The sequence below is a fragment of the Primulina eburnea genome, chromosome 8 (assembly GCF_022965805.1).
Source record: "Primulina eburnea isolate SZY01 chromosome 8, ASM2296580v1, whole genome shotgun sequence".
Lineage (NCBI taxonomy): Eukaryota > Viridiplantae > Streptophyta > Magnoliopsida > Lamiales > Gesneriaceae > Primulina > Primulina eburnea.
Genome location: NC_133108.1, coordinates 8,812,505 through 8,838,558, shown reverse-complemented (window position 1 = coordinate 8,838,558; position 26,054 = coordinate 8,812,505). Strand labels below are relative to the sequence as shown.

The following is a 26,054-nucleotide window of genomic DNA, read 5'->3' as shown; positions in this document are numbered from 1 at the left end:
AAAAAGTTAAGCAATCAATTTACAAGTAGAGATGTGAAAATGATCTAAAATTGTCATCTTAAAAAATAGGTGATTTAAAATGACAAGTTTACGAGCCACCAAATCTAACACAAATTTGGGTAGGCTCTCCGGCGTAACACTTCATATAAAATAGGTAGATTTATTTATTAGATTTCATGACTCGCCAAAATAGTGGATCGCCCGACTCCACATCAGCCTGTTTTGACATGTATTAAAACAGTAATAAATCTTCAAATAACAAAAGTAATGCATTTGAAATGTAAAAATATAGAATGACGAATATTTTTTTAAAAATAATTATTTTGATAACTTTTATTTTATACTTACGAAGAGAATATTTTAGTTTGATAATATTATAATTATTGTTTTATATAAAAGAGAAATATTTTTCATAAAAAAGAGAGAGAATATTTTGTGTTCGTTGATCTTTGAAACCATGCAACAAGTTTCTTGTTGCCTCGCACGGCCAAAATCTTCGCAACGGAAGCATTTAGCCCAGTATTGTTAGTCGCCGCAATCACAAGACTGTAACTCTTCCCCACTTCATGGTCTGCGTAATTGTCTCGTGATAAAAGAAAATCAATATCCGATGCAAATCCTACTCTCATCATCATCAACACCAACAATTTAGTCAAAATTACCTCTACCAACTATTTGTCATGGAAACTTCAAGGTGTAGCCCTCTTTTTTTGATATGCTATCTACAAATTTATAGATGGGTACCAATAATCATGAATCACCCAACCCAGAATTTCAATTTTGGCTTTGACAAGATAAAATTATATTTGGAGCACTTGTTGGGTCTTTCATTTCATCTCTCATTCCTTTAATCTATCAATCATGTACATCCAAAGAGGCATGAGATGTCCTTGCCAACACTTATGCACGACCATCTCAAGGCCACATCAAGCAAATCAAGTTAATGACCAAATGCACCAAAACTTCTTAGAATATATGCAGTTCATTAAAGCTCGTGTTGATGAGCTAACCTCTCTCGGAAAGCCCATGGATCATGAAGACCTTTTGAAAAAGATTCCTGATCGTCTAGGGAGCGGATGCCAATCTGTTATTGATGTGGTTAATGGGTGTGACACCCATGGTTCGCAATCGTGGTCGTAGAGACCGTCGCGGAAGTTACCGTTTCAGTTCTCATGACATTTCACGGAACAATCACGAGTCAATATTTTTTAAAAATTAATATAAATTGAAAATTTTGAAAAAATATTTAAAATTATGTAAATCAAAATAAATATCATTTAAATAGATTATTTGATGCAAACAAGATAGTAAATATATTTTTTAAATTGTATTCACACCCTATTGAATCACAAAGCATATCTTTGTTATATATCGAAATTTTCACAACCTTCTCAAAATTTTCACAATCACGCCCCGTTCCGACCATTCCGATACTGTTTCAGCAAACCATGGTGACAACCCAATATCCGTCGATGAACTATATGAGAAATTGATCAACAAAAAAATCATAATCCAACAAGAGCATTCCTCTTCCTACATGTTTCCTGCATCGGATAACCCCACTTCACAATGACCAAGATCGGGGAAATTATGTCTCTCGTCATCAACGGTCTCCTACTGTGTTGGGATCTCCCACACTCACACAATCACCATCACATGTCTTCTCTAGCTCTCGAAATGGTCCACCACCACCTCGTCCTTTTCTTGGTTGCTGCCAATGGTGTCGGGGTCCCATAGTTATGCAATGTGATGTCTTAAAGTGATGCAACCCGGGTGAAAAGGGTGAGTCGAGTCGGGCACTATACCGGGTTTGCTATCAATATTTTGAAGGAAATATGAGTTGGACGTCTGGACTGAACTTCTTTCCTCCACTGAGCGATTGGAGAGACCTGCGAACAAGAAAATAACCACGTGAATGGGAGCTGGAGGGGTGTCCGGCGTGACCACTCCGATGCTTAAGTCAGTGAAGAGCTCAAGCAAGAAACCAATGTAACCCAATGATGGTTGTGAAATTGGTCTGGAAGAAGAGTAGTAAATGCACAATAAATGAGAGCATTCAATGTGTGAATAGAGAGTAAATGCAAAGAATAAACCTGGTATTTATAGTAGGAGATGCAATGATTACCTCGTTCTTTGTGTTGAGCATTAATTATAGTAGGGCGGCTGATTATACCCTATTGTTCTGACATGTCAAATCTAATATTAATTACATCCAGTCTCCCTGATTTTATCAGCCACTTGCATTAGTGTCAAAGATAGGTCAGCCACGTACCCTACTTTGTCGGCGTTTATTAAATGCAGAACATATATCGAAATGGCCCGGGTAAAATGCTTCTCGGGATTTCTTATGAGGGCCCGGGCGTACAACGTCCCGTAGAGGATATATCCCGAGTGCTCCAATGGTCCGGGTAGTCTAAGTCCGGGTGCTTAGGCTCGGCCTTTTAACTGGCCCTTCTATACATTCTCCCTGTCAAGTCATACTCACCACGTCCCGGGCGGTTGGAGATCCAAATTTCTACTCAAATTATCATTCATCTCCCTGACCCGGGCACTACTCATGGCCCGGTTTCCAAGGCTCGGGTCATCCCGATGTATCATCACTCCCCCATTAAATAGTCGGGCTAGAGTCATACTCGTTGTCCCGATTAGTCTAGTGTGCCCGGTTAGGAGAAATATTTTGTCATCTAATCTTCCCGAGACGATAAGGATGAGGTCACACTATCGGTGCTGACGTAAGCCCTAGGAATTAAATCCTGTCAAGGACTCTTCGTTTCTCGAGAGGATAAATCATCATGGCGCCTCAAAACCCATGCCTATATTTTCAAATACCCCGCGCAATTTCCCATGTCAACCTCATCCGTCCGATTCATTCATATCAACGATGCAGATCAACTCACTCCTACTATATATAGTGGCTCACTCATTTTTCAAAAATCATTTGTAAATTCAAATTAGTGGCCAAACTCTTGTAAATTTCTCTCTCAAGCTTTCCGACGCGCAATCTTCTTCTCCGGCGATCTTTGATCTTACCAGTCACGCTTTTTTCCGTAAGTCTTCTCTTCTTCACTAGTTTTACTTCTCTTTACCGACCATGTCGAACTCTATTTCTTCTACTTCCGGTAAAAACGTCAGGGGTCGGTCGGAGGATAACTCCCCAACCCCTTCTGAAACCTCGGTGCATATCCTTATAGGTATTCCCATCCCCCACTTTTGACCTATCTCAAAGACAAAAACTTCTTCCTCCCGGCCTTCAGGGATACAAGGTAAAGGGAAGAACACAGTAGCAGGGTCCTTGTGGTTCTCTACAGTGACTTCCATCCTTCATCCCAGGGCGGCTGAGGAGATTAAGTCCCTAGGATCGATCCCCTCCTCATATAAAATCAGAATACCCGGGCCAAGCAATCACCCGGACACCCCACCCCCGGGTTTTCAGAATTTCTTTGTAGAACAAATTAAAAGTGGTCTTAGCTTCCCCGTACACCATTTCTTCGAGGGAATTGTCCGATTTTTTGGGCTCCCGATTAATCACCTCCACCCTAATGCTTTTAGAATAATGGCTGCCACCTTCATTCTTTTCCAAATGAATAAATAACATACCTATCAATTCCTCCATCTTTCACTTTTTTTACTCTTGCCGTTTTAATGACGGAGTTTTTTCTTTCATGGCTCGGATGAAATACCGGTTTCTAACTGATATCCCCTCCTCTTTGAAGGGGTGGAAAACCAAATTTTTCTTTCTTCAACTTCCAAATCCATTAACTTGTGAGACAGGCTTTTTATCCGTAATGCCTGAGCAACCAGAACTCCCTCGGGATTACAGACTCTTCCCCCCTTTCACCCAAGCATGGGATGCTATAGAGAACCAATCTTTTTTATCTTCTGTGTTGATTGGGGGGAGTAATTTGGTTTACTATGGGATCGGGTCTTGGCCTGAAGACCCCGTGGACCAGATCATAGATGAATTTGGTCAAGCCGGATCCCAGGCTGGTAAATCACTTCACCCTTCCAACTTTTGATTGTCTTATTTTATTTCTTTGTAACATTACTTTTGGTGCAACAGAAGAAGAGATGATTAAGGCGAGTCTCTTGGAAGCGGCGCCCAAGAAGAAAGCCGAGCAAAAGCAAGCCCAGGTAGAGAAGAGAGCCTGGGAAGCTCAAGAAGAAGAGGAACGCCGAGCCCGGGCAGAGGCTGAGGCCCGGGCAACACAAGAACAAGAAGATCAGCAGGTCCGAGTAGAAACAGAGGCCCGAGAGGAGGCGATCGTTACCAAGGAGGAGACCATTTCCCCGGTTGCTGAAGAGGACCCAGTGCCTCTGAACCATCATAAGAGGAAGGCCGTGCAGGAGCCAATCCTCGAAACAGTGGTCGTAGAGGAGGAGGGGTCTAAAGAAGTTGTCCGGTCACATCCTCCTCCCGGTTCTTCTGCGGGCCAAACCCCTCAAGGTGGAAGATCCCTAAGCTGGCCAAACATCTTTGGTGAGGATACCAGCACAAATATCACCATGATGGTACGGGGTTTGCTTCGTCCAGATGAGGTGTAACATCTGAGCAGACTCCACCCCAACCAGAAGTTATGGGAAGGAGTTTACCGGTTTTTTTCTGTAATTTTTTCGACTTTTCCCTGTTGGTTTTGTTTTGTTTTTTTTTTTTTTTTGTTTTTTCAGTCTGATCTTTCTTCAATTCGCATGGTTTGCAAATTCTCATATCGGCTTTTGAACAAGTGGCCAATGCTGCGAGAAGAGCAAATTTGCAGGCCACCTCTGCTCGGGAAACACACGATAAGAAGAGGAGGAGGCTCTCAGAGTAGATTAGGAATTTATCTCCCCCCTTTTTTTCTTTCTTTCCCGGGCTTCCGGGCACCTTGTAATTGTCTTTCTTTTTTCAATGAAAATATTTTCTGCTTTTAATCTTTTTGCATTTGGTAACTGTCAAAGTATTTCTAAGTGTCATGGATGACTTTAACCAATGCTCTTCAATTATATTAATAATAAGCGGGGCATAAGCCCTTAGGTCCCATAGATAGTCGATCTTGACAAATACTCAGGGTGCGGATCCCCGGACCAGGGTACGTGTCCCTAGACTTTAGGAGGTAACCGGGGTGGGGGTCCCCGGGCCAGGGTGCGGGTCCCTGGACTTAGTAGATCACCGAGGTGCGGGTCTCCGAACTTAAGAGATCATCGGGGTGCGGGTCCCCGGGACAGGGTTCGGGTTGTTGGATTTAAGAGATAACTGGGGTGCGGGTCCCCGAGCCAAGGTACGGGTCCCTGGACTTAGTAGATAACCAGGGTGCGGGTACTCGGGCCAGGTACGGGTTCTTGGATTTAAGAGATAACCGGGGTGCGGGTCCTCGGGCCAGGGTACGGGTCCCTGGACTTAGTATATCACCGGGGTGCAGGTCTCCGGGCCAGGGTACGGGTTCCTGGACTCAAGAGATAACCGGGGTACGGGTCCCTGGGCCAGGGTACGGGTCCCTGGACTTTGTAGACACTTCTTTGAACAATTTCTTTATCTGATGTAGAAACAGTAGATACAAAAAGCTTTAAACATAGTATTTCTTCAAATGAAATGCATTCCAAGGTCTTTTAAGAGCATGTCCCTGAGAGTCTTCCAGATAGTAAGCTGCCCCGAGCTGACTCTCTGAATTATTTTGAAGGGTCCTTCTACCGTGCTTCTAATTTCTCCACATCACCCACTGGTTTGACCTTTTCTATGACTAGGTCCCCAACCTGAAAATCTCGTGATCGAACATGCTTGTTATAGGATTTCATTACCCGGCTGCGATAAGCTTCCATTCGAATGGCTGCCCGATCTCTTCTTTCTTCAACTAGATCAAGTTCAATGGCCCGGGATTGATCATTGTTGCTTGGATAAGATTCTATCCGAGTAGAAGATTGCCCAATCTCCACAGTTAGGACTGCTTCTGAACCATAGACTAGGCTGTATGGAGTTTCCCGAGTGGATGTTCGTGGTGTAGTTCGATATGCCCATAATACACTCGGTAGTTCCTCCACCCAATTTTTAACTTTCCCATGAAGCCGAGCCTTTAATGCTTGCACAATGATTTTATTGATCACTTCCGTTTGGCCATTGGTTTGGGGGTAGGCCACTGAGGTGCAGGATTGAACGATCTTCATTTCTTGACACCACGATATAATTTTCTTTCTCTAGAATTGCCTCCCATTATCTTAAATCAATTTTCTTGGAATGCCATATCTGCAAACAATATTTTTTCAGAGAAATTTCATGACCTCTTCCTCAGTAATTTTGGCTAATGGCTCGGCCTCTACCCACTTAGAGAAATAATCCACAGCCACAAGAAGGAATTTTTTCTGTGCCCAGGCTATGGGGAAGGGTCCCAAGATATCCAACCCTCATTGATAAAAAAGACACGATGCTGAGACAGGTTGCATATCAGCAGCTGGGCGATGATGAAAATTAGAATGGTGTTGGCAACCCTTGCATTTTTTAACAATTCGGACAGCATCTTGATTCATTTGGGGCAACCAAAATCCAGCCAATATAGCTTTCCGAGACAGGGCATTCCCACCAAGGTGTTCACCACAGCACCCCTCGTGTATTTCTTTGAGGACATACTCTACCTCATTCTCTGATAAGCACTTGAGCAAAGGACCCTGATATGATCGCTTGTATAAAACATCATTTAAAAATACGAACCTGAATTCTTGTTTTTTGATTTTCAAAGCTTGAGCTTTATCTTCTGTGAGCTTATCATGGACTATATATTCAACGAGAGGAGTTAGCCATGAGCTTCTCTGAATCGGGGGTATTTCTTCGTCAACAGAAAGCACCAACCGGGTGAAACAAAGGACTTCCTGGGTGCTCATATCCGACATAGAGTCAGCCAATTTAGCTAAGGTGTCAGCTTCTTCATTTTCTTCTCGGGGGATCTGTTCAATGCTCCAGTCGGTAAAAGGGGTAGCCTGGGCTGTGGTGAGTCCCAAATATTTGAGCATTTTTTCGTTCTTGGCCTCATATGTTCCCTTGATTTGTTGGGTGACCAATTGAGAGTCAGAATAAATAATGACCCGGGAAGCACCTACTTCTCGGGCAGCCTACAACCCTGCCAAAACGGCTTCATACTATGCTCATTATTAGTGACTCTGGAGTCGATTCTTAAATCCAGCTTGATCCTCTCTCCTGATGGGACAATCAGAACCACTCCAACTCCACATCCTGATAAATTCGATGCGCCATCAACAAAAACTATCCATACCTCTTCTCCTCCCGGTTGAATCATCTGTATTAGGAAGTTTGTTAATGCCTGGGCTTTAATAGCAACCCGAGGTTTGTATTCAATATCATAATCCCCGAGCTCTATAGTCCACTTAACCATTCTTCCCGAGACTTCTGCGTGTGTCATGATCCTCCCGATTGGAGAATTGGTGAGTACTACGATTGGATGTGAGAGAAAATAAGGTCTCAGCTTCCGGGCAGTCATCACGAGGGCCAGGGCTATTTTTTCTACTTCACTGTATTTCAATTCTGCTCATCGAAGAGCATGACTGACATAATATACTGGCTTCTGGTCGGCCCCTTCTTCTTTGACAAGCACAGAACTCGCAGGGTACTCAGTAGTAGATAAATAGATTCACAATTTTTTCTCGGGCTCTGGTTTTACCAATACAGGCAACTCGGCCAAATGCTTCTTCAAGTCTTGAAAAGCTTGCTCACATTTGTCATCCCAGCCAAATTTCTGCGCTTTTCTTAGAACTTGGAAAAATGTATAACTCCGATGAGCAGATCGGGAAATGAACGAGCGGAACGAATGGGGCTCGCGTTGGAAGAAATGGTTTGTTCGTCTATCTACGGCCTAAAATTATCCTGGTTAATTTTTGCACATCCCGGATAGATTGAGGGGAAGACATGTCCATTATTGCTTTGATTTTTTGGGGGTTGACTTCGATTCCTATATCAGTCACCAAGAACCCCAAAAATTTCCCATTTCTTACCCCAAATACACACTTAGCCGGGTTGAGCTTTATTCCATATTGTTTTAAGGTGGTGAAAGTCTCAACCAAATCATTAATGAAGCAAGAGACTTCCCGGGTTTTGATCAGAATATCGTCCACATACACCTCAATGTTCCGGCCTATCTGCTTTTGGAAGACATGATTCATCAAGCGTTGGTACGTGGCCGTAGCATTCTTCAATCCGAAGGGCATAACAACATAGCAGTAGGTGCCCCTGGAAGTGATAAAGCTGGCTTTATCTTGATCTTCAAGAGCCAAGGAGATTTGGTGGTGCCCCTGATAAGCATCTAGACAGCTCAATAACTCGCATCCGGAGGTTGAATCCACCAGCTGATCAATCCGAGGGAGTGGATAATAGTGTTCGGGGCAGGCTTTATTCAGGTCCCTGAAATCTACTCACATTCTCCATTTTCCAGTAGCTTTAGGAACAAGGACCACATTTGAGAGCCAGGTAGGGAACTGGACTTCCCGGATGTGGCCGGCCAACAAGAGCTCTCCCACTTGCTCATCGATAAATTTGTCTTTTTCCGGGTCAAAATGCCTCTTCGTTTGTTTCATGGGCCGGGATCCCGGGATGATATTCAATTTGTGCTCGGCCACCGTTGGTGAAATCCCGGCCAGTTCCTGTTGAGACCAAGCGAAAACACTAATGTTAGTTTTTAAACAATTCAAGATATTTACCCGGGTGGACGCGTTGACATCTCGGGCCACCCGGATGTGTTTCTCGGGCTCAATCTCCACTTCCTCTTGTTCTTCCTCGGTAACAAAATGTACTTCCCTTTCTCTGGCCTCCTCATATGGACTCTCCTTCTTCCCCTTCTCATCCCTTCTCGCCTTCTTCTGATCCACCCGTATAGTCTCCCCATAGCACCTCCGAGAGGAAGGTCGGTCTCCCTTGACCTCCCCGACCCGTCCTTGTACTGGAAATTTAATTTTTTGGTGATAAGTGGAGGCCACAGCTCTCATCTCATTCATAGCTGGCCTCCCCAAGATGATGTTGTATGATGACGGGGCATCCACCACTGTAAAGACTGTCATCACGGTCTTCCTCAAGTCCCTGGTTCCCAATGTTAATGGCAAGGCGATTTCCCCCTCAAGGTACACGGCATGTCCAGCAAAACCAAACAGCGCAGTCTCAACCGCTTCTAACTGATACTCGTGCAAATCTATTGGACCAGTGTCTCTTTAAAGATGACATTGACAGAGCTGTCATTGCCAACAAATACTCTTAATACATCATAATTAGCCAATCGAGCTTGGATAACAAGAGCGTCATTGTGGGGTAGACTGACTCCCCTGAGGTCTTCTGGGCCAAAGCTGATAACTGGCTCGTTTCTCCCACTCCCATCAACCTCCAAGCACTCATTTTTGCTTCTTGCCTTCCGAGCCCGGTTGGAATCGCCATATGTGGACCCTTTCGAAATCATTTTTATTACTCCTCGGGTCGGGGAAGGGTCCTTCCTCTCTGTTTGTCTACTCATTTCTTCCCGAGAACTTCCCTCCTACTTCCACTCGAGATATCTTCCGATTTGCGGGGAGTATTAGGCCCGATACGTCGAGACAACCAGGGTGGTTGTCTAGACCTATCTCAGGGGTATTAGATGCTGGCATAGGACGTCTACTAGACTCCTTCCTTAGTGTTCGGCAGTCATTGGTATTGTGAGAACATTCTTTGTAAAGGGTGCAGAACCCTCTATTTTCTTGTCTTAGTGCCCGCGCCATCGGACTTGGAGGCGGGGCTACGTCCGAAGTGCATTCCTGAATTTCACGATCCAGGGAAATTCTCAAGGGTACATGAGAGAAATGTGCTGGACCATTTTTCTTGTGAGCTCTCCCCTCGGGCTTCACAACTCGGTCTCCTCTGGCTCTTTTCAAGGCTTCTCTTTTTTGGTTCTACGACTCTCCAATATTGATATATTTCTCTACTCGGGACAAGAGATCTTCGAAGTTACCTGGCAATTTCTTGGTCAGAGATCGGAAAAAATCTCCTTCCCATAATCCTTGCATAAAAGCTGTGACTTTCGTCTCTGGAGCGCATGCGAGAACCTCCAGAGCTACTCGATTAAATCGCTTGATGTAAGCTCTCAGAGTTTCGTCTTGGCCCTGCCTTACTTCAAAAAGGCTGAAGGCAGTTTTTTTTTGTATTTCTTGCTGCTGCTGAATTGATTAAAGAATACCTTCTGAAAGTCCTCAAAATAATGAATGCTCTGCAGTGCCAGCCCTTCGAACCATATTTGTGCAGAGTCGACCAGGGTAGTTAAAAACACTTTACACTTGATCTGGTCTCCATAGCAATGCAACATGGCCATATTTTCAAAGCGAGCAAGATGCTCCTCGACATAGTCTTTGATTTTGGCTGAGTTGAAATGCCTGGGGAGTGGTTCCCGGACAATTGCATCAGAAAATGGGCATCCCTTAACTTGAGCATTGCTCTTAGAACCAACTTGCCATTCCAACACTCTCACCTTCTTCCTCAATTCCTCTAACTCCTCTGTCACAGTAAGAGATTTAGAACCTTCACTTGACTCCCTCTCTTCCTCCCTTATCTCTTCCTCTTGCGGCTGCTCACGTTACTGCTCGAGGTGACTGGAATGATGAGTAGTGGTCTTCTTTGCCATGGCTGTCTTAACAGCATCAGCTACAATTTTGGTCAACTCCTCGGGAGTTAAATGGATGGTGGGCTGGGGACCATTAGGTGCGGGCCACCTGCACCAGAAAGACGAGTGTTGTTCTCTTCCTGGATCCGGGAAGTTTCTTGATTTTCTCTTCTGGTAGGAGTTATATCAACGCCTTGAAACTCAAATTTCCCACAGACGGCGCCAATGATGCAACCCGGGTGAAAAGGGTGAGTCGAGTCAGGCACTCTACCGGGTTTGCTATCAATATTTTGAAGGAAATATGAGTTAAACATCTGGACTGAACTTCTTTCCTCCCCTGAGCGATTGGAGAGACCTGCGAACAAGAAAATAACCACGTGAATGGACGCCGGAGGGGTGTCCAGCGTGACCACTCCGATGTTTAAGTCAGTGAAGAGCTCAAACAAGAAACCAATGTAACCAAGTGATGGTTGTGAGATTGGTGTGGAAGAAGAGTAGTAAATGCACAATAAATGAGAGCATTCAATTTGTGAATAGAGAGTAAATGCAAAGAATAAACCTGGTATTTATAGTAGGAGATGTAATGATGACTTCATTCTTTGTGTTGAGCATTAATTATAGTAGGGCGGCTGATTATACAATATTGTTCTGACATGTCAAATCTCGTATCAATTACATCCAGTCTCACTGATTTTATCAGCCACTTGCACTAGTGTCAGAGATAGGTCGGCCGCGTGCCTTACTTTGTCGGCGTTTATTAAATGCAGCACACATATCGAAGTGGCCCGGGTAAAATTCTTCTCGGGATTTCTTATGAGGGCTCGGGCGTTCAACGTCCCGTAGAGAATATATCCCGGGTGCTCCAATGGTCCGAGTAGTCTAAGTCCGGGTGCTTTAATGGCTCGGCCTTTTAACTGGCCCCTCTATACATTCTCCCTGTCAAGTCATACTCACCATGTCCCGGGCGGTTGGAGATCCAAATTTTTACTCAAATTGTCATTCATCTCCCTGACCCGGGCAATACTCATGGCCCGGGTCATTTCCCGAGGTATCATCAAGAAATCTTATCCAACTGCTCAACCACCATCGATTCATCGTGCTCCTCCACAATTGAAACCATACGCTCCTTGACCGTTTCATAAAATGTTATGAGAAATAGAACGGTGACTTCCGTAACGGTCTCCGCGACCGCGATTGCGAACCATGGCTCCTTGGCAACCTCAAGGCCATTCAGCAGCAACTCACACCACGCCATCTAATTGGCTTCTTGATAGTGAGGCTTCTCATCATGTCACCTCGAATTTAGAAAATCTCCATATTCATACTCCTTATGATGGGCCTGACGACATTATGATCAGCGATGGCATGGCTCTCCCTATAATTGCATTCTCCAGTACCAAGTCTTCCCCTACAGTCTGGCATCATAGAATATAACATCAATCCTTTATCTATTTATAAGAATAATGTGTCTAGTTTTAATATCATAACCGAGTCATTTAATTTTAATTTTCACTTTTGTCAATGCAACAAAAGTCACAAATAACCCTTTCTTGTTTCATCTTTTGTCTGACACTCACACTTGAACGTCTATTTTATGATGTTTGGACCTATCATATCCACTCAATTGATGGATTTAAATAATATGTTATTTTATTCGATCATTTAACAAAATATATATGGTTTTATCCACTCAAACAAAACTCCAATGTTCCTGATATTTTTGTTCTATTCAAAGCTTTTGTTGAAATTTATTTCAAAACACAAATTGTTGCCTTATATTCTGACAATGAAGGTGAGTATCAAGCTCCTGCATCTTTTTTATCACTTCATGGCATTTCACTTTATGACCCCACCACATACACCTGAGCACAACAGTTATTCTGAACATCGACATCGTCATATTGTTGAAACTAAAATTTCTCCAATTTCGCATGCCTCGATGCCATTAACTTATCTGTCATATGCCTTCCAAATTGCCATTTACCTCATCAATTGTCGCCCCACTCCAACTCTTCAACTAGTATCTTCATACGTCAAATTCTTTGGTCAATCCCCTAATCAGAGTAAACTTCAGAGCTTTGGGTGTCTTTGCTACCCATGGCTTCGACTCTATACTCCCCGCAAGATAGCCTCTCGCCTTACCTTGTGTCTTTGTTGGATACTCCACCACACAAAGTGCATATTTGTGTCTTGAACCATCATCTGGCCGCATTTACACATCATGACATATCAAATTTTTTGAGACCATATTTCCCTTTCAGTCTCTTTACTTAACTCACGAACGTTCATACTCTCAAACCATATCTATTTGGTGTCCATCTGTATCCTTTCTCCAGGACACTTACACTCGAACAATAGCAATGACCATTGAATCCTCGACCTCTTCTTCAATCACAATTGGCACCTCCAATCCCACCATTGAACCAAACACTATGGTACCATAACATTAGCGATTGCTACCCACACTATTTCTAATACCCCAACCACACCTCATGTCATTATCACCCATTCCAAAAATAACGTTTTTAAACCAAATACCAATCTCTACCTCACCGCTCAGCTATCCACCAAATCAGTCCTTGAATACACCACGATGACCCAAGCCCTCAAAGATCCTAAGTAGCATCAAGCCATGTCTACTGAGTATGATGCCTGTTTCATAATGGGACATGGAAACTTGTACCATCGGAACCTTTGTATAATCTTGTCAGTTGTAAGTGGGTGTTTTGAACTAAATGTGTATCTGATGAATCTGTTGAGAGATACAAAGCGCGTTTAGTTGCAAAAGGTTTTCATCAACGCCTTGGTGTTGACTATAATGACATCTTTAGTCATGTTGTCAAGCCCACCTTTGTATGCCTCATTCCCAGTCTTCCAACAAGCAAAGGGTGGTCATTTCGATAGCTTGATGTTAATAATGCATTTTTGTAGGGTACTCTATCTGAGAATGTCTATATGACTCAACCACCCGGTTTTGTTGATCGGGATTCCCTTCACGTTGTTGGCAAACTTCGAAAGGCCATTTATGGTGTCAAATAGGTCCCTCATGCTTGGTATCATGAGTTACAATAGTACCTGTCTCTATTGGTTTTTGCAACTCTTTGACAAACACCTCTCTTTTTTATCTACAACAGTGGCAGTTGCACCATATATCTTTTGGTTTATGTAGACAATATCATTGTTACCGGCGACAATGACTTAGCCAATCTAGACTTCATCACCTCTCTCTATCCCATCGTTTCTCAATCAAGGATATTGGCGCCTTACAATATTTTCTCGGAGTCGAAGTGCCCTCTCACAAAAATGGACTTTTCTCATCACAACGCCAATAAATTCAAGATATCTTGTCCAAGACTGATATAACTGGGGCTATTGTTGGAACGCATGTCTGCGATCCTTCAAATTATTGCACCGTGGTAGGAAGTCTTCAGTACAATTGTTTCTTACTCGCTCTGATATCTCTTTCTCGGTCAACAAGTTATCTTAGTTTATGCACCAGCCAACCACCGTGCATTGGTGTGCCAATAAGAGGTTACTTTGTTGTTTTAGTGGTACTCCAAATCATGGCATTGTCCTTCATCCTCATTCTCATCTCACACTTCATGCATTCTCTAAGGTGGGCAACAAAGATGACTTTACCTCTACTGGTCCATTCATTGTTTACCTTGGTCGCAATCCAATTTCTTGGAGCTACAAGAAGCAGCGCAATGTTGCATGTTCCTTTATACCGAAGCGGAATATAGATCAGTCGCCACTACTTCTATCGGAGTTAGATGGATATGTTCTCTGCTAATTGAGCTTGGTGCACTTTTTCCACAACAACCAGTGATCTACTGTGACAATGTTGATGCAATGAACCTTTGTTCCAATTTCGGATGAAGCATGTTGCATTTGATTATCACTTTATCCGTGAATAGGTTCAAAGTGGCCTTCTCTGATTTACTCATGTCTCCTCCACCGATCAACTTGCTGATGCACTAACAAAATCTCTTCCTAGTGCTCTATTTCAAATTCTTCGTGAAAAGATTAGAACTGAACTCCATCTCGAGGGGGCATGATAAAAGAAAATCATTATCCGACATGGACACTTTCAAGGGCAGCGTGGTCTTCGCCAAGGTGACCCACTTTCCCCTCTTCTTTTTACATTATGTATTGAAGTACTGTCACGTATGCTGAAGAAAATGACCCGATCACCGAACTACACTTTTCACCCGAAATGTGCCAACTTGAGGATAACTCATTTAGCTTATGCTGATGATTTACTATTGTTTTCGTATGGGGATAGACAAAGTGTTTTCATGACTATGCAATGCCTTGAAAATTTTGGAAACATGGCGGGTCTTCGCATGAACTCGTCGAAATCGAACATTTACATGGCTAGCATTGATGAATATGTCAAGCAGGATATATTGAACTTCACGGGTTTTACCACTGGGGCTTTACCATTCAGATATTTAGGGATTCCAATTGCAGCGAAGAAGCTTTGTGCGGCGGATTACAGTGATCTCGTGAACAATGTGAATTTGAAGGTGAGTTCTTGGCCTAGAAACTCTTTATCATATGCTGGGAAAATTGAGTTGATTAGATCTATTATTCAAGGAATTGATTGCTTCTGGCTATCCATTTTACCCATTCCCAATTGTGTATTGCATTCGATACAATCAATATGTCGCAAATTTGTTTGGCCAATGAATCACCCACCTATTGCTTGGTCAATGTTTTGTAAACCACATGTGGATGGGGGCTTGGGGTTGAAATATTTGAAAGCTTGGAACCATGCATTGTTAGCTAAAACTCTATGGAATATTCATTCAAAGAAAGATAGTCTGTGGATTAGATGGGTGAACTATGTGTATAGTTGTTTTGGAGATGTGTGGAACTGGTGTTCGAAGCAGGATGACTCGCCGTTAATCAAAAATATTCTGTGCATTAGAGATGAGATTATCAAATTCGATGGATCCACAAGCGCTGCCATTGCTCGATTACACAGCTGGTTTGGTACGAGTGGAGGGCTTTCTAGAGCATATGATTATTTTGTCCATTCTAAGGGATCATGGCCGTGGAAACCTATATTGGCTAAGAGTTACATTCTTCCTAAGCATCGTTTTATGCTTTGGTTGTTTGCACACTCGAAGCTCATGACTCGAGATAGAATGCCATTTCTCTCTGATCGTAGGTGCGAACTCTGCATGGAAGAAGATGAGTCCGTAGCACATTTATTCTTCAAATGCAGGATTTCAAAGCTTATATGGGACAATGTGCGAAGATGGTTGGACATGAGAAAGATTGTGGGTTCACGCAACACAGTTCTTAATGCATTCAGGAATAATTACAAAGAAAACTCAGCATTGACAAAGATGAAAATTACGGCACTCTCAGCTACAGTTTACCATGTCTGGAATCTCATAAATAGGGTCTTGTTCGAAAAGGAGAAGATAAACATTGAAGCTATCCTCACCAAGATTAAGATTCACACCTACCGAAGTGTACCTGAAGCTTCTGTGATTTTATTGGTTACTGATTATTAGAGTTTGAATTGCGTTTGTATGACTATTGTGGTTTTATGAATTGTGGTTATCTCCTGGGGATGCCCAGCGTATTTGTACTGTAAAACTTTTTACATCTTTTAATGAATTCATTTCATTAAAAAATATATTAATCGGAACAAAATTAATGCCTAAATTTTTTTAAAAAAAATGAGCACTCGGGCTACAGCCCAAGTGACCGAAAACGTGGTTCTGCCCTTGCTTGCATGGTTAATTTGGTTGTGCATTTATAGTGGAATTATGCCATTATGCTTGGTTACCGGATTGCTAGAATTTTTTGTACCATAAGAAAAATTATATTTACCCTTTAATTGGGTGAATAACCTTGGGATTTACGAGAGATTTTGTAGAATTCAACAATTACGTCTATGTTTACTATAATAAGTAATATTTTTACATAAAAAATATTATTTTTTTCAATAAAAATTAACTTATAAGACTGTCTCACGAAAATTTGTGATTCCTATAATCATATTATGGATTTCGACATCAATAAATATATGGCATTCCTCGATACAAAATTATGCACACAAAGGAGGTCAAGATTTCGGAGGGCAGACAATCTCCAAAATTTCTCATTGATTTTGGGATTCGGTGCCAAGAATTCATCTTGATTGATACGTTATATTTTAAAAAAAAAAAATTAAAAAGATTATCAATCTTCATAAAATAAAACACTAGAAACATGTTGTTTTTTAATGGAAAATCTTATTAAAAACATAAAAAAATAAAAATTTCAAAATATATAATTTGATTTTGCCTCTATTTGTCTTACAAAAATAATCAAAGGTGTTTTGTTCAGTCAATCATGCCAAAACATTAAGGCAAAAACTTGTGTGAGACGGTCTCACATATCGTATTTTGTGAGACAGATCTCTTATTTGGATCATATATGAAAAAGTATTACTTTTTATGCTAAGAGAATTATTTTTTATTGTGAATATCAGTATGGTTGACTCGTCTCACAGATAAAAATTGATGAGACAAAAACATATTCAAACATTAAAGAGAGCTTGTATATTTCGTTTAAAACTGCATTTTTAAAAACCACACTCAATAAGGGGGGTGTATTCAACGTGAGAAATTTATTGACTTTTAATGACTTTTGTAGATTTTAAAAATCTAGAGGTATTCAATCAAGACTTTTGCATACTCTATAGAAGTCTTGTGGTATTCAAAATAGACTTTCATGGAGTTTTAAAAAGTCAAGTGGTATTCAATATTGACTTTTATAAACTCTATCAAAGTCTACATGTATTCAAATTTTCCATGGACTTTTAATAACTCCATGGAATTCATTGACATATAAACATTAAAGCCTAAGGTACAACTACAAATTGTAAAAAATTGTATTTGATTCACCCCAAAGATTTGAATGGATTTTTAAAACTTCTAAGTGGGGTGTATTCAATTCAGAGTTTTGATGACTTTTAATGACTTTTTTAAATGATAGACTTTTATGGAATTGATAAATTTTTATTGACTTTTATGGAATCTCACAGATTTATAAACAGATTTATGTGGATTTATGTAGACTTTTTTGCAAGATTTATATAGACTTTTGTAGATTTTTTTTATAGAATTTTATAAATTTTGTACTTAACTATAACATGTGATTTTTTATTAATTTCTTTGAACCAATAATTAATTGACATATATAACATATTCAATTTGAAATTATTTTTAATATTTATATTAATAAATAAATTTACTTATTTAAAAGTTAAATCGTTTAATCCTTACATGGATATATATATGTGGGTTTATATGCATGTTTGTAAATTTTTTAAAATACATCAATTGATTAACATGTAATCTTATTTTTAAATTGATAATATAAATGTCAAAATAATATTATTTATTAATTTGTGAATATAATTTTGTATAAAAATATCATAGCTTACATATTAATTAAAAATACGAAAATGAATTTAAAAAATGATTGTTGTTACGAAACTATTCAATTATTAAGAATTAAACAACATTTTTTTGATCATCTTTTATTATTATTAAATATTACATTAATTTGTATAAATCATAAATTAAAAATCACAAACTCAATTCTATAATTCAAAATTTCGCCGTGTTATTAAAATAAAAAAATATTAAATGAACAATCAGCCAAAAAATGAAAAATTTGAAAAAGAAAGATGAAAATATATATAGAGATACACTTCGAAAATTTGAGAGACTAATAGAAATAGATGAGAGGGGAGAAGATATGTGATGTGAAGCGACAAAGAGAGAGTAGGGGGTGTATTCAACGTGGGAAATTTATTGACTTTTAATGACTTTTGTAGATTTTAAAAATCTAGAGGTATTCAATCAAGACTTTTGCATACTCTGTAGAAGTCTTGGGCTCAATTCTCTCGATTAATGTTTCTATAGATAAATTAATTTAATTTTTCGGTAGCGAATTCGAATAGTCGATACAACACTAATTATGAATCATCAATTTCTTGTGTAAGATAAGATGGAGATATTAAAATTGAATTTGAATTGTTTTGAAGATTAATTACCGCCGCCACCTAATTTGACTCCGATAAACAATTAATAAAACAATTAACTTAAATAATAAGTACTAACACGTTGGAAAGGTGAGAAAAACATGTAACAGATGTTGGAATGGAAATTTGACAAGTTTGTCATCCATATTTTCGTCTCTAATCTCAAAATTGTATCACCCCTATCATATTTGTTTCTTTCGAGTTCAAAGATTTTTCGAATTCGTAGAGATCAAATTATCATCATCGCTTCAAAAATGAAATGGGATGGGATAGAATTTCTCGAATCTGAAATTTTTTTTGGAGACAGGTTCGGGATCTCCATACCTGTTCCGAACTATTTCGAGAATTCAAAAAATTATCCGAACTCAAAAATTAGTACACAAACCTTGTCTATTTCGAGTTTTTCCCACATGACTCCCAACCAGGGAAGAAAAATTAAATTAATTTATCTATAGAAACATTAATCGAGAGAGTGAATAAAAAAAATGATAAATTCATAGTGACATAAAAAGCTGTTTTTATATCCTATAAAATCTTAATAAAATAGCAGAATTAGTCCGTAAAATTAATGAGAAGATTTCTCATAAATTTTGACGTTAAAAAAAAATCTATTTTAGTTATTTATTACGTAAGCAAGAAATAGAGAAGTTTCCGATGCATCCATCCCCTTAATAATCACCATCGGCACAAAATTTCGTCCATTTGTGAACCCTAAAAGCTCAGTGAGAAAGCAGCAGCTCCAAAGTTATGCCGATTCTCCCGCTTGATCTCATTGAGGACATCCTCAGACGTCTCCCCGTCAAATCTCTGAAGCGGTTTCGCTCCGTCGCGAAATCATGGTGTTTTCTGATTGACAGCGAGAAATTTGTCAAATCGCATTTGCGTCGGTCCTTAATTTCGAACTCGAACCATCATCTCATTCTCGGCGGTCTTAACATCTATTCCATTGATTTGGGGCCCCTTGACAAGGCGCGCGTGATTAAACCCCCCTTTTCTTACAAGACCGTCGATGGTGTCACCAATTCCTGCAATGGTTTGGTTCTTGTGATGAGCGAGCCCCCTGTTTTGTGGAACCCCTTTTCGGGAAGTTACAGGGTTTTACCCGGTAGTTCTTTGGAGTACCCGCCTGGTTCGGATTATTATGTAATGGTTTCGCATGGGTTTGGCTACGATTCAAAAAAGGATGATTATAAAGTTTTGAAGGTCTTGGAATTTAGGGACCAAAGTACCCATTTTCCCATCCGTAGAGGGACCGAGATTTATAGCTTGAAATCCAATTCGTGGAAAAAAATCGAGGATTTTCCTTATTCACTACCACTCATAGGGGGGAACTCGCGCGCGCATGTGAATGGGTCGTTTCACACACTGGTGTATACTTATGAAAACATTTATCCCGTTCAAATCCTGGCCTTCTCTGTTGAAACTGAGAAGCATTACGAGGTGAAGCTGCCAAAGGGTAACAGGATCAGGAATTTCGAGTTGAATTTGACTGTGGTTGGAGGGTATCTGGGTTTGATTTGTACGAGCAGGTCTCGGGTGGTTATTTGGGTGATGAAGGAGTATGGGGTGGAGGAATCTTGGAGCAAGCTGTTAACAATTAGGTCGCGTGAGTTAGTGAAACCGCTGGTCTATTCGAGGGATGGGAACAAGGTTCTGTTGAATTGTGATGATAAAAGACTTGTTTGGTATGATTTGAGAAAGAAAACTGTTGAACAAGTTCATGTAGATGGTATCCCATTTGTTTTTTATGCTGTAGACTGTGTTGAGAGCCTTGTTTCTGTTGGAGCCCCTAATGAAGTCAAGAAACAGGATAGAGAGAAGAAGGGAAAAGCGACGATGAAAAAAAGGTGAATTAATTGAGAATGTGACTGTTATTTGTCCCTTTGTATCAGTTTTGTCAGCCGTGGACTGGTATTATAGTAAGTCAACTGTGAATAGTATTATATTTTTCAAGATACTTGCAAGCTATTGATAGATTATTGACTTTTTAATGTACTCTTGTCATGTTGACTCGTTTGCTTACTTCGTATCAGCTAGTTAATCAAGAACTAGTTTATATGTGTGCAGGTCATCACCATAATATTTGGACTGCAATGCATTGTAAAATAACTTGATCCAAGAAAATATGACGTGCAAATGATCAATTTTTATCTTAGATTTGATTTTATCAAACCGGATCTTAAACTTACTCCTGGTTTCTATTATTCTAAGGGATGATTTCTTGTCGGTGGGATTCAATTTGTCGCTTTAACGGGTAACAGAACTCCAAGAAACAAATGTTTAAAGCACAACAATTTGATGAGGTAAAACAGGTATGATAACCATTTTTTCCCAACTGTTATTTGTTGCTAGCGGTGGCCATTTTTTCTGTAGATTATAATTTGACAAAAATTACACTAGAAATTTGAGGATTTTTCAAGTTGGGAAAAGATAGTCACTTCTTGTCCCTGGACCAAGCGTTGATTGTATGGGATTTAAAGTAGCACCCTCATGTTTTAGTTTAAATGCTGAAGTCATTTTACTGTGCTAGGAGGGAAATGATGTTGATAGTCATTGGTCTGAATGAAGAGTTTTCATGGGGTCAAGTAGGTTGCCTTCATTTTTTACAAAGCACAAGGGAAGGGGTTTTTTTTGTTTTGTTTTTTGACGACACAAGAAAAAGGGAGGTGTAAAAGCAAATATTCCAATATCTCCATCAAGCTGTCCCACATAAAGGATTTATTCCATACATTTGAGTAATTGCTATTGTTTGTGCAAGACTGCTATGAATATGATAGTGACTTAATTTTTTGTTATATTTTTGTTAATGTCCCATATTGCTGGTTCAAGTATATGAAAGTTGTATATATGAACTTGATAATACCGTCTCCTCCCTTGAATTAGTTTTCGTGATTGAGTTAGATTCAAGTCTCAAGTTTAACATATCAGAGCATAGACCCAAGGTTATTTATTGGACACAATCCCCCCCCCCCCTCCCCGGACCCCCGTAAGTTAGTTTGTGGTTGAATCAGGTTTAGGTCTCAAGTTTAACGTGGTATCAGTGCATAGACCCAAGGTTATGTATTGGACTGTCCTATGAGTAACCCGATAACATAAACTTCATCTTCCAGTTGTTTATTCATGTGTGTGATGGGTGTGTGAAATGTCTCACGTCGGTTGAATAAGTCATTGGGAGTTGTATGTATGGACATTGACAATCCTTCCCCTCAAGTCAGTTTTTGTAGTTGTGTTATGTTCAAGTCTCAATCTTAACAAATTTTAGTAAGTTTATGACGATGCATTACTTGAAATATTTTATTTTGACTGTCAATTTGCTTGCAAAGTTTGAACTTGAATTCATCTAATTAATTGTCGCTCATCAATGTGAAGTGGAGAAATTGTTTATTCACAAGGAGAGAAATTTTCTGCGCCATAACATTAATTACCTCTTATTTGAATATTTATTAAAACTAACCGAGAAACTAAGGTATGCTTTGCTTTTTCTTTCCGGCATTTATTAAAGGTTGGTTCGAGAATATTCTTCCCTTTTTTCTCAACTAAAGTTGTGTAGGAGAAACTTGCTTCATTTCGCAAACTTGGTTAAATAAAAGTATTCCAACATATCCACGGCCTTCGTCATTATTTCTTTGGCATTGATATAATCGTCGGGAGATCTTCTTCAATAACTTACTGTTTCCTGCATCACTTTTCAGCATTGATGGAAGTCTGTTTCCATTTTGATTTAAGTTGGAGATTACTTGTAAAGCTCACTCGATACTTCTGTCAAATTCAACGTTCGTGATGACTAAGCCTTAGCTGTCCGTGCAGAGTTGTTGACATGATAGTAGGAGATCAACGGAATCAATTTAGGTTAACATCTGCATGTAAAACTTTTAACTCGTTTACTGTTCTTTTTACCAAAATATGTGCAGTGCAAGTTCGACTGGCAATCGTTTATCATAGGATCAATTACTTTGTTTATAATTTTATACTTTTGGTTTAAGGGAAGAGATTTAAGCTTTGTTTGGGTCAGGGATTTTATTTGACAACATCATGAAACCATTTTGTTTGTTTGGCATATGATGAACAAAGATATGCTGATTTAACTGGAGATTGCAGTTCATTTTAGACTATGTTTGATGTGTAAGATAGGATAACTAAATGAGAGATGATGAGAAATAATATAGTGAGATAAAATATATGATGTTTGGTATGATTTTAAAATTATGGATTAATTTTGTGTATTATCTTGAAATGACCAAAATATCTTCGCTATATGTATATATCACCTTACCTAAATATAATAAACATAAACAAAAAATAAATAAATAATAGAAAATAAAATAATAATAATAATAATAATAAACAAATAAATAATTTTAAAAAATATTTGATTAATTCTTATTATTTTTAATATTATTTTATTACCTATTCATTAAATATCATTCATTATTATTTTTTTTCTTGTTAATATTTATTATATAATTATTTCTTATTACTTATAATGAATTTGTTGATTTTACGTTGATTATTTCTTATTATTTTGTTACTAATTTATTTTTTATTTTACTAGTTATTCTTCTTCCGACTCGTAACTGTTATTATTTATAAAAAAAATTGTTTCTTATTATTTATTAATAACTTTTTTTATTATACAAGATATTAATAATAAAAATTCATTTTCTTTATTTTCTAAAATTATTTTTTATACAATAATTATTTTCTTTATAATTAATGATATATTATTTTAATCAATAATTTAATTATAGTTTCATCATTAATTATAATTATAATTAATCAGTAATTTTATTATTCAATAATTTCTTATTAATTTAATTAAATTTTTATCATTAGTTAATTTTTTATTATTGATATTAATTTGTATCTTCTCATTTATTATTATTATTATTATTATTATTATTATTATTATTTATTTATTTATTATTATTATTATTATTAATAAACATATAAATAACGGGTATGTAAATCTCAATATAGAAATAAAATTAATAATCGGATATATTAATAAATATTACATGAATAAAAGTTAAAACTTGATTAAATATTATTAATTAAAAAAATATTAATTAAATAAATTTGTCGATGATTGAAAATTAATAAATAAAATTGAGGTAATATTAACGAATTTTTATCATATATATTATTAAATCATATTTATAAATTTATTTCATACTTGTTATTAAAGTGTAAAATAAGAATTATATATTATTGTCCTTGGGTTGTATAAAAAATCACTTGGACAAGATGTGATAGTTAATCTCTCATGTAATATGTACAGTGCGAGCAATACACAGACCATGTGATAGCCCACAAGATAATTGAGAGTACCAATATTTATATCAAACATGTGACGAGGAGTGATTATTCATCAATCACTCTTTTATCACCCACATCAAACATATCCTTAGGAAATATGTATTTTTTATGTTACTAATTGCGGATACTCTTTTTAACTGGCTTGGAACTATACCATTGAAGAAGGTAAAATGTATTTTGTGTTCATGAGCTTTTACGTCTTAAATTAAAATGAATAAAAGTAAGAAAATGCTTTTTTTTCGATTAATTTGTTCAATTTTAAGTTTTGGTCTATTAAATTTCCAAAATTTAGTTTTGGTAAATAAACTTTAAATTCGACTATTTTGTTCCAAATATTCATCGATTGTTTTATGTCATGTTCATGTTAGCAATTTGAGTAAAATAGTCGAAAGTAAAAAATTTATACGGCAAAATCAAACTTATTAGACCAAAACATTATTTTCTCATAAAAGTATGTTAATATGATATCAAGTGTATGCGAGTGTTCTACAGCTGCCAATTCTCATACATCTTCGAATTCTAAATCAAGGAGGTTTATTGTGAGATGGTTTCACGAATCTTTATCTGTGAAACGGATCAACCTACCGATATTCATAATAAAAATTAATACTCTTAGCATAAAAACTATAATTTTTCATGAATGAACCACATAAGAGAACTGTCTCAAAATACAACCTGTGAGACCGCTTCACACAATTTTTTGTCTTCTAAAACAATGGACTAAGACAATCTCCAATGGTCTCAACTCCACAGTTCACATTACATCGGAGCAACTTATGTAGCTGCTGCGACACTAATTTTTCCTTTTTTAGTTATTTTTTTTTCATTTTTTTAAAATTTATTTATTTTATATTTTTATTAAATAATAAATTTTTTATTTTTTTTAATTTTAAATAAATATTAAATTATTTTATTTTACAAAATTGAAATATTAATTATAAAATTTTTAATTTTAAATTAAATTACTAAAAAAAATAAAAATTTAATAAAAAAACCAAATTAAATTGCTAATGCGTTAAAAAGAGTACAAATTACGGAATACAAATATCACAAACAAAATCAACAAACAACAAAATCACAAAACATAAAAATAGATTTTAGTAATTTGGAAAATCGGATCCCGATCCTCCGATATCTTCAAAATAAGGTTAATTTGTCATTATCTCGATGTTCAACTTCAAGTCTTTTTCGCAAAAATTTTTATAGTTGAGTTCTAGTGTACTCAAGCAGATCTGGATCGGTAATTTAGCTTAAATCCTTGTATAAAATTATATCTTATCTCTTTTTCTCTTCTTATTCAAGTCTGATTTTTTGAAGATCATAGTTTTTTTGTCTTTCGGCAACTCCTTATTTCTAAACATTTTGATAGGATCGGTTGTCGTAACAAGAGTGTTTAGAAAGGGGGGAAGGTTGAATAAACACTTACAATTAAAATTGTTCTTTAATAATATTTGAGTTCAGTTTCACCAAACTGAATCTTGGAATCTTGTTGGTCAATAACAATCAGTTAAACTAGAGTGGTTGCGGAAATTAACTAATTGAAAGATAGAATACTAAACTGAAAGAAATATACAAGAGTTGTTTCTGGATGTTCGGAGAATTTAATTACTCCTACGTCACCCCTTCTATCACAAGGATAGGATATTCACTAAAAGACTTTGATCAATTACAACACTTGTACAGACCCACTTCAGTTTGGACTTACTACTGCCAAAAACTGAAACTCTTAGTTCTGCACAATATTCTCAATGCGTAACCGATATTAGCACAATTGAATCTAACAACTTTTACAGAGTGCTAATAAGCTCAGATTGTAGCCTTGATTGCTACGAATAATTCAAATGAGAGTGAGCTAAGATTTTGACAGAGTAACAGCAAGTTTAAGATTGAGTGATCGTTGTTTCTTATTTTTCTTCTGCCATATTTATACTCTTCTTTTCCAACGGTAATCTTTAGATAAATTTGAATCTTTGTATCCGTTGGTTTCCACTTGATTATTCCTTCGATATTGTTTGCTTCATTTATTGTAATTCGGCGTCTTGATTGCTTTGTCTGGAATGCGTTGTTTTAAGTAGTCTTGGTTGTTGTGCGGCGCT

General features: G+C 37.9%; 3 protein-coding genes across 6 annotated transcripts; 2 read left to right on the top strand and 1 right to left on the bottom strand.

Annotated features, from left to right (window-relative positions):
• Window positions 1–5,661: 5,661 nt before the first annotated feature.
• Window positions 5,662–6,135, bottom strand: LOC140838977 (uncharacterized). The gene has a single exon (XM_073205605.1). It carries the CDS (start codon window positions 6,133–6,135, stop codon window positions 5,662–5,664), a length of 474 nt encoding a protein of 157 aa, XP_073061706.1.
• Window positions 6,136–14,920: 8,785 nt separating this feature from the next.
• Window positions 14,921–16,117, top strand: LOC140838976 (uncharacterized). The gene has a single exon (XM_073205604.1). The coding sequence runs from the start codon at window positions 14,921–14,923 to the stop codon at window positions 16,115–16,117; it is 1,197 nt and encodes a 398-aa protein (XP_073061705.1).
• A 3,160-nt stretch (window positions 16,118–19,277) lies between these two features.
• Window positions 19,278–22,683, top strand: LOC140838839 (F-box protein CPR1-like). 4 transcript variants are annotated; one of them, XM_073205435.1, is made up of 4 exons: window positions 19,279–20,489; window positions 20,854–20,954; window positions 22,335–22,505; window positions 22,554–22,683. In XM_073205435.1, the coding sequence occupies exons 1-2, from the start codon at window positions 19,390–19,392 to the stop codon at window positions 20,891–20,893; spliced, it is 1,140 nt and encodes a 379-aa protein (XP_073061536.1). In that variant the 5' UTR covers window positions 19,279–19,389; the 3' UTR covers window positions 20,894–20,954; window positions 22,335–22,505; window positions 22,554–22,683. The 4 variants fall into 4 exon arrangements, with proteins under 4 accessions (XP_073061537.1, XP_073061536.1, XP_073061535.1 ...); XM_073205436.1 differs by having other exon boundaries at window positions 19,278–20,489; window positions 20,854–20,945; window positions 22,335–22,683; XM_073205434.1 differs by having other exon boundaries at window positions 22,335–22,683.
• The last annotated feature ends 3,371 nt before the right edge of the window (window positions 22,684–26,054 follow it).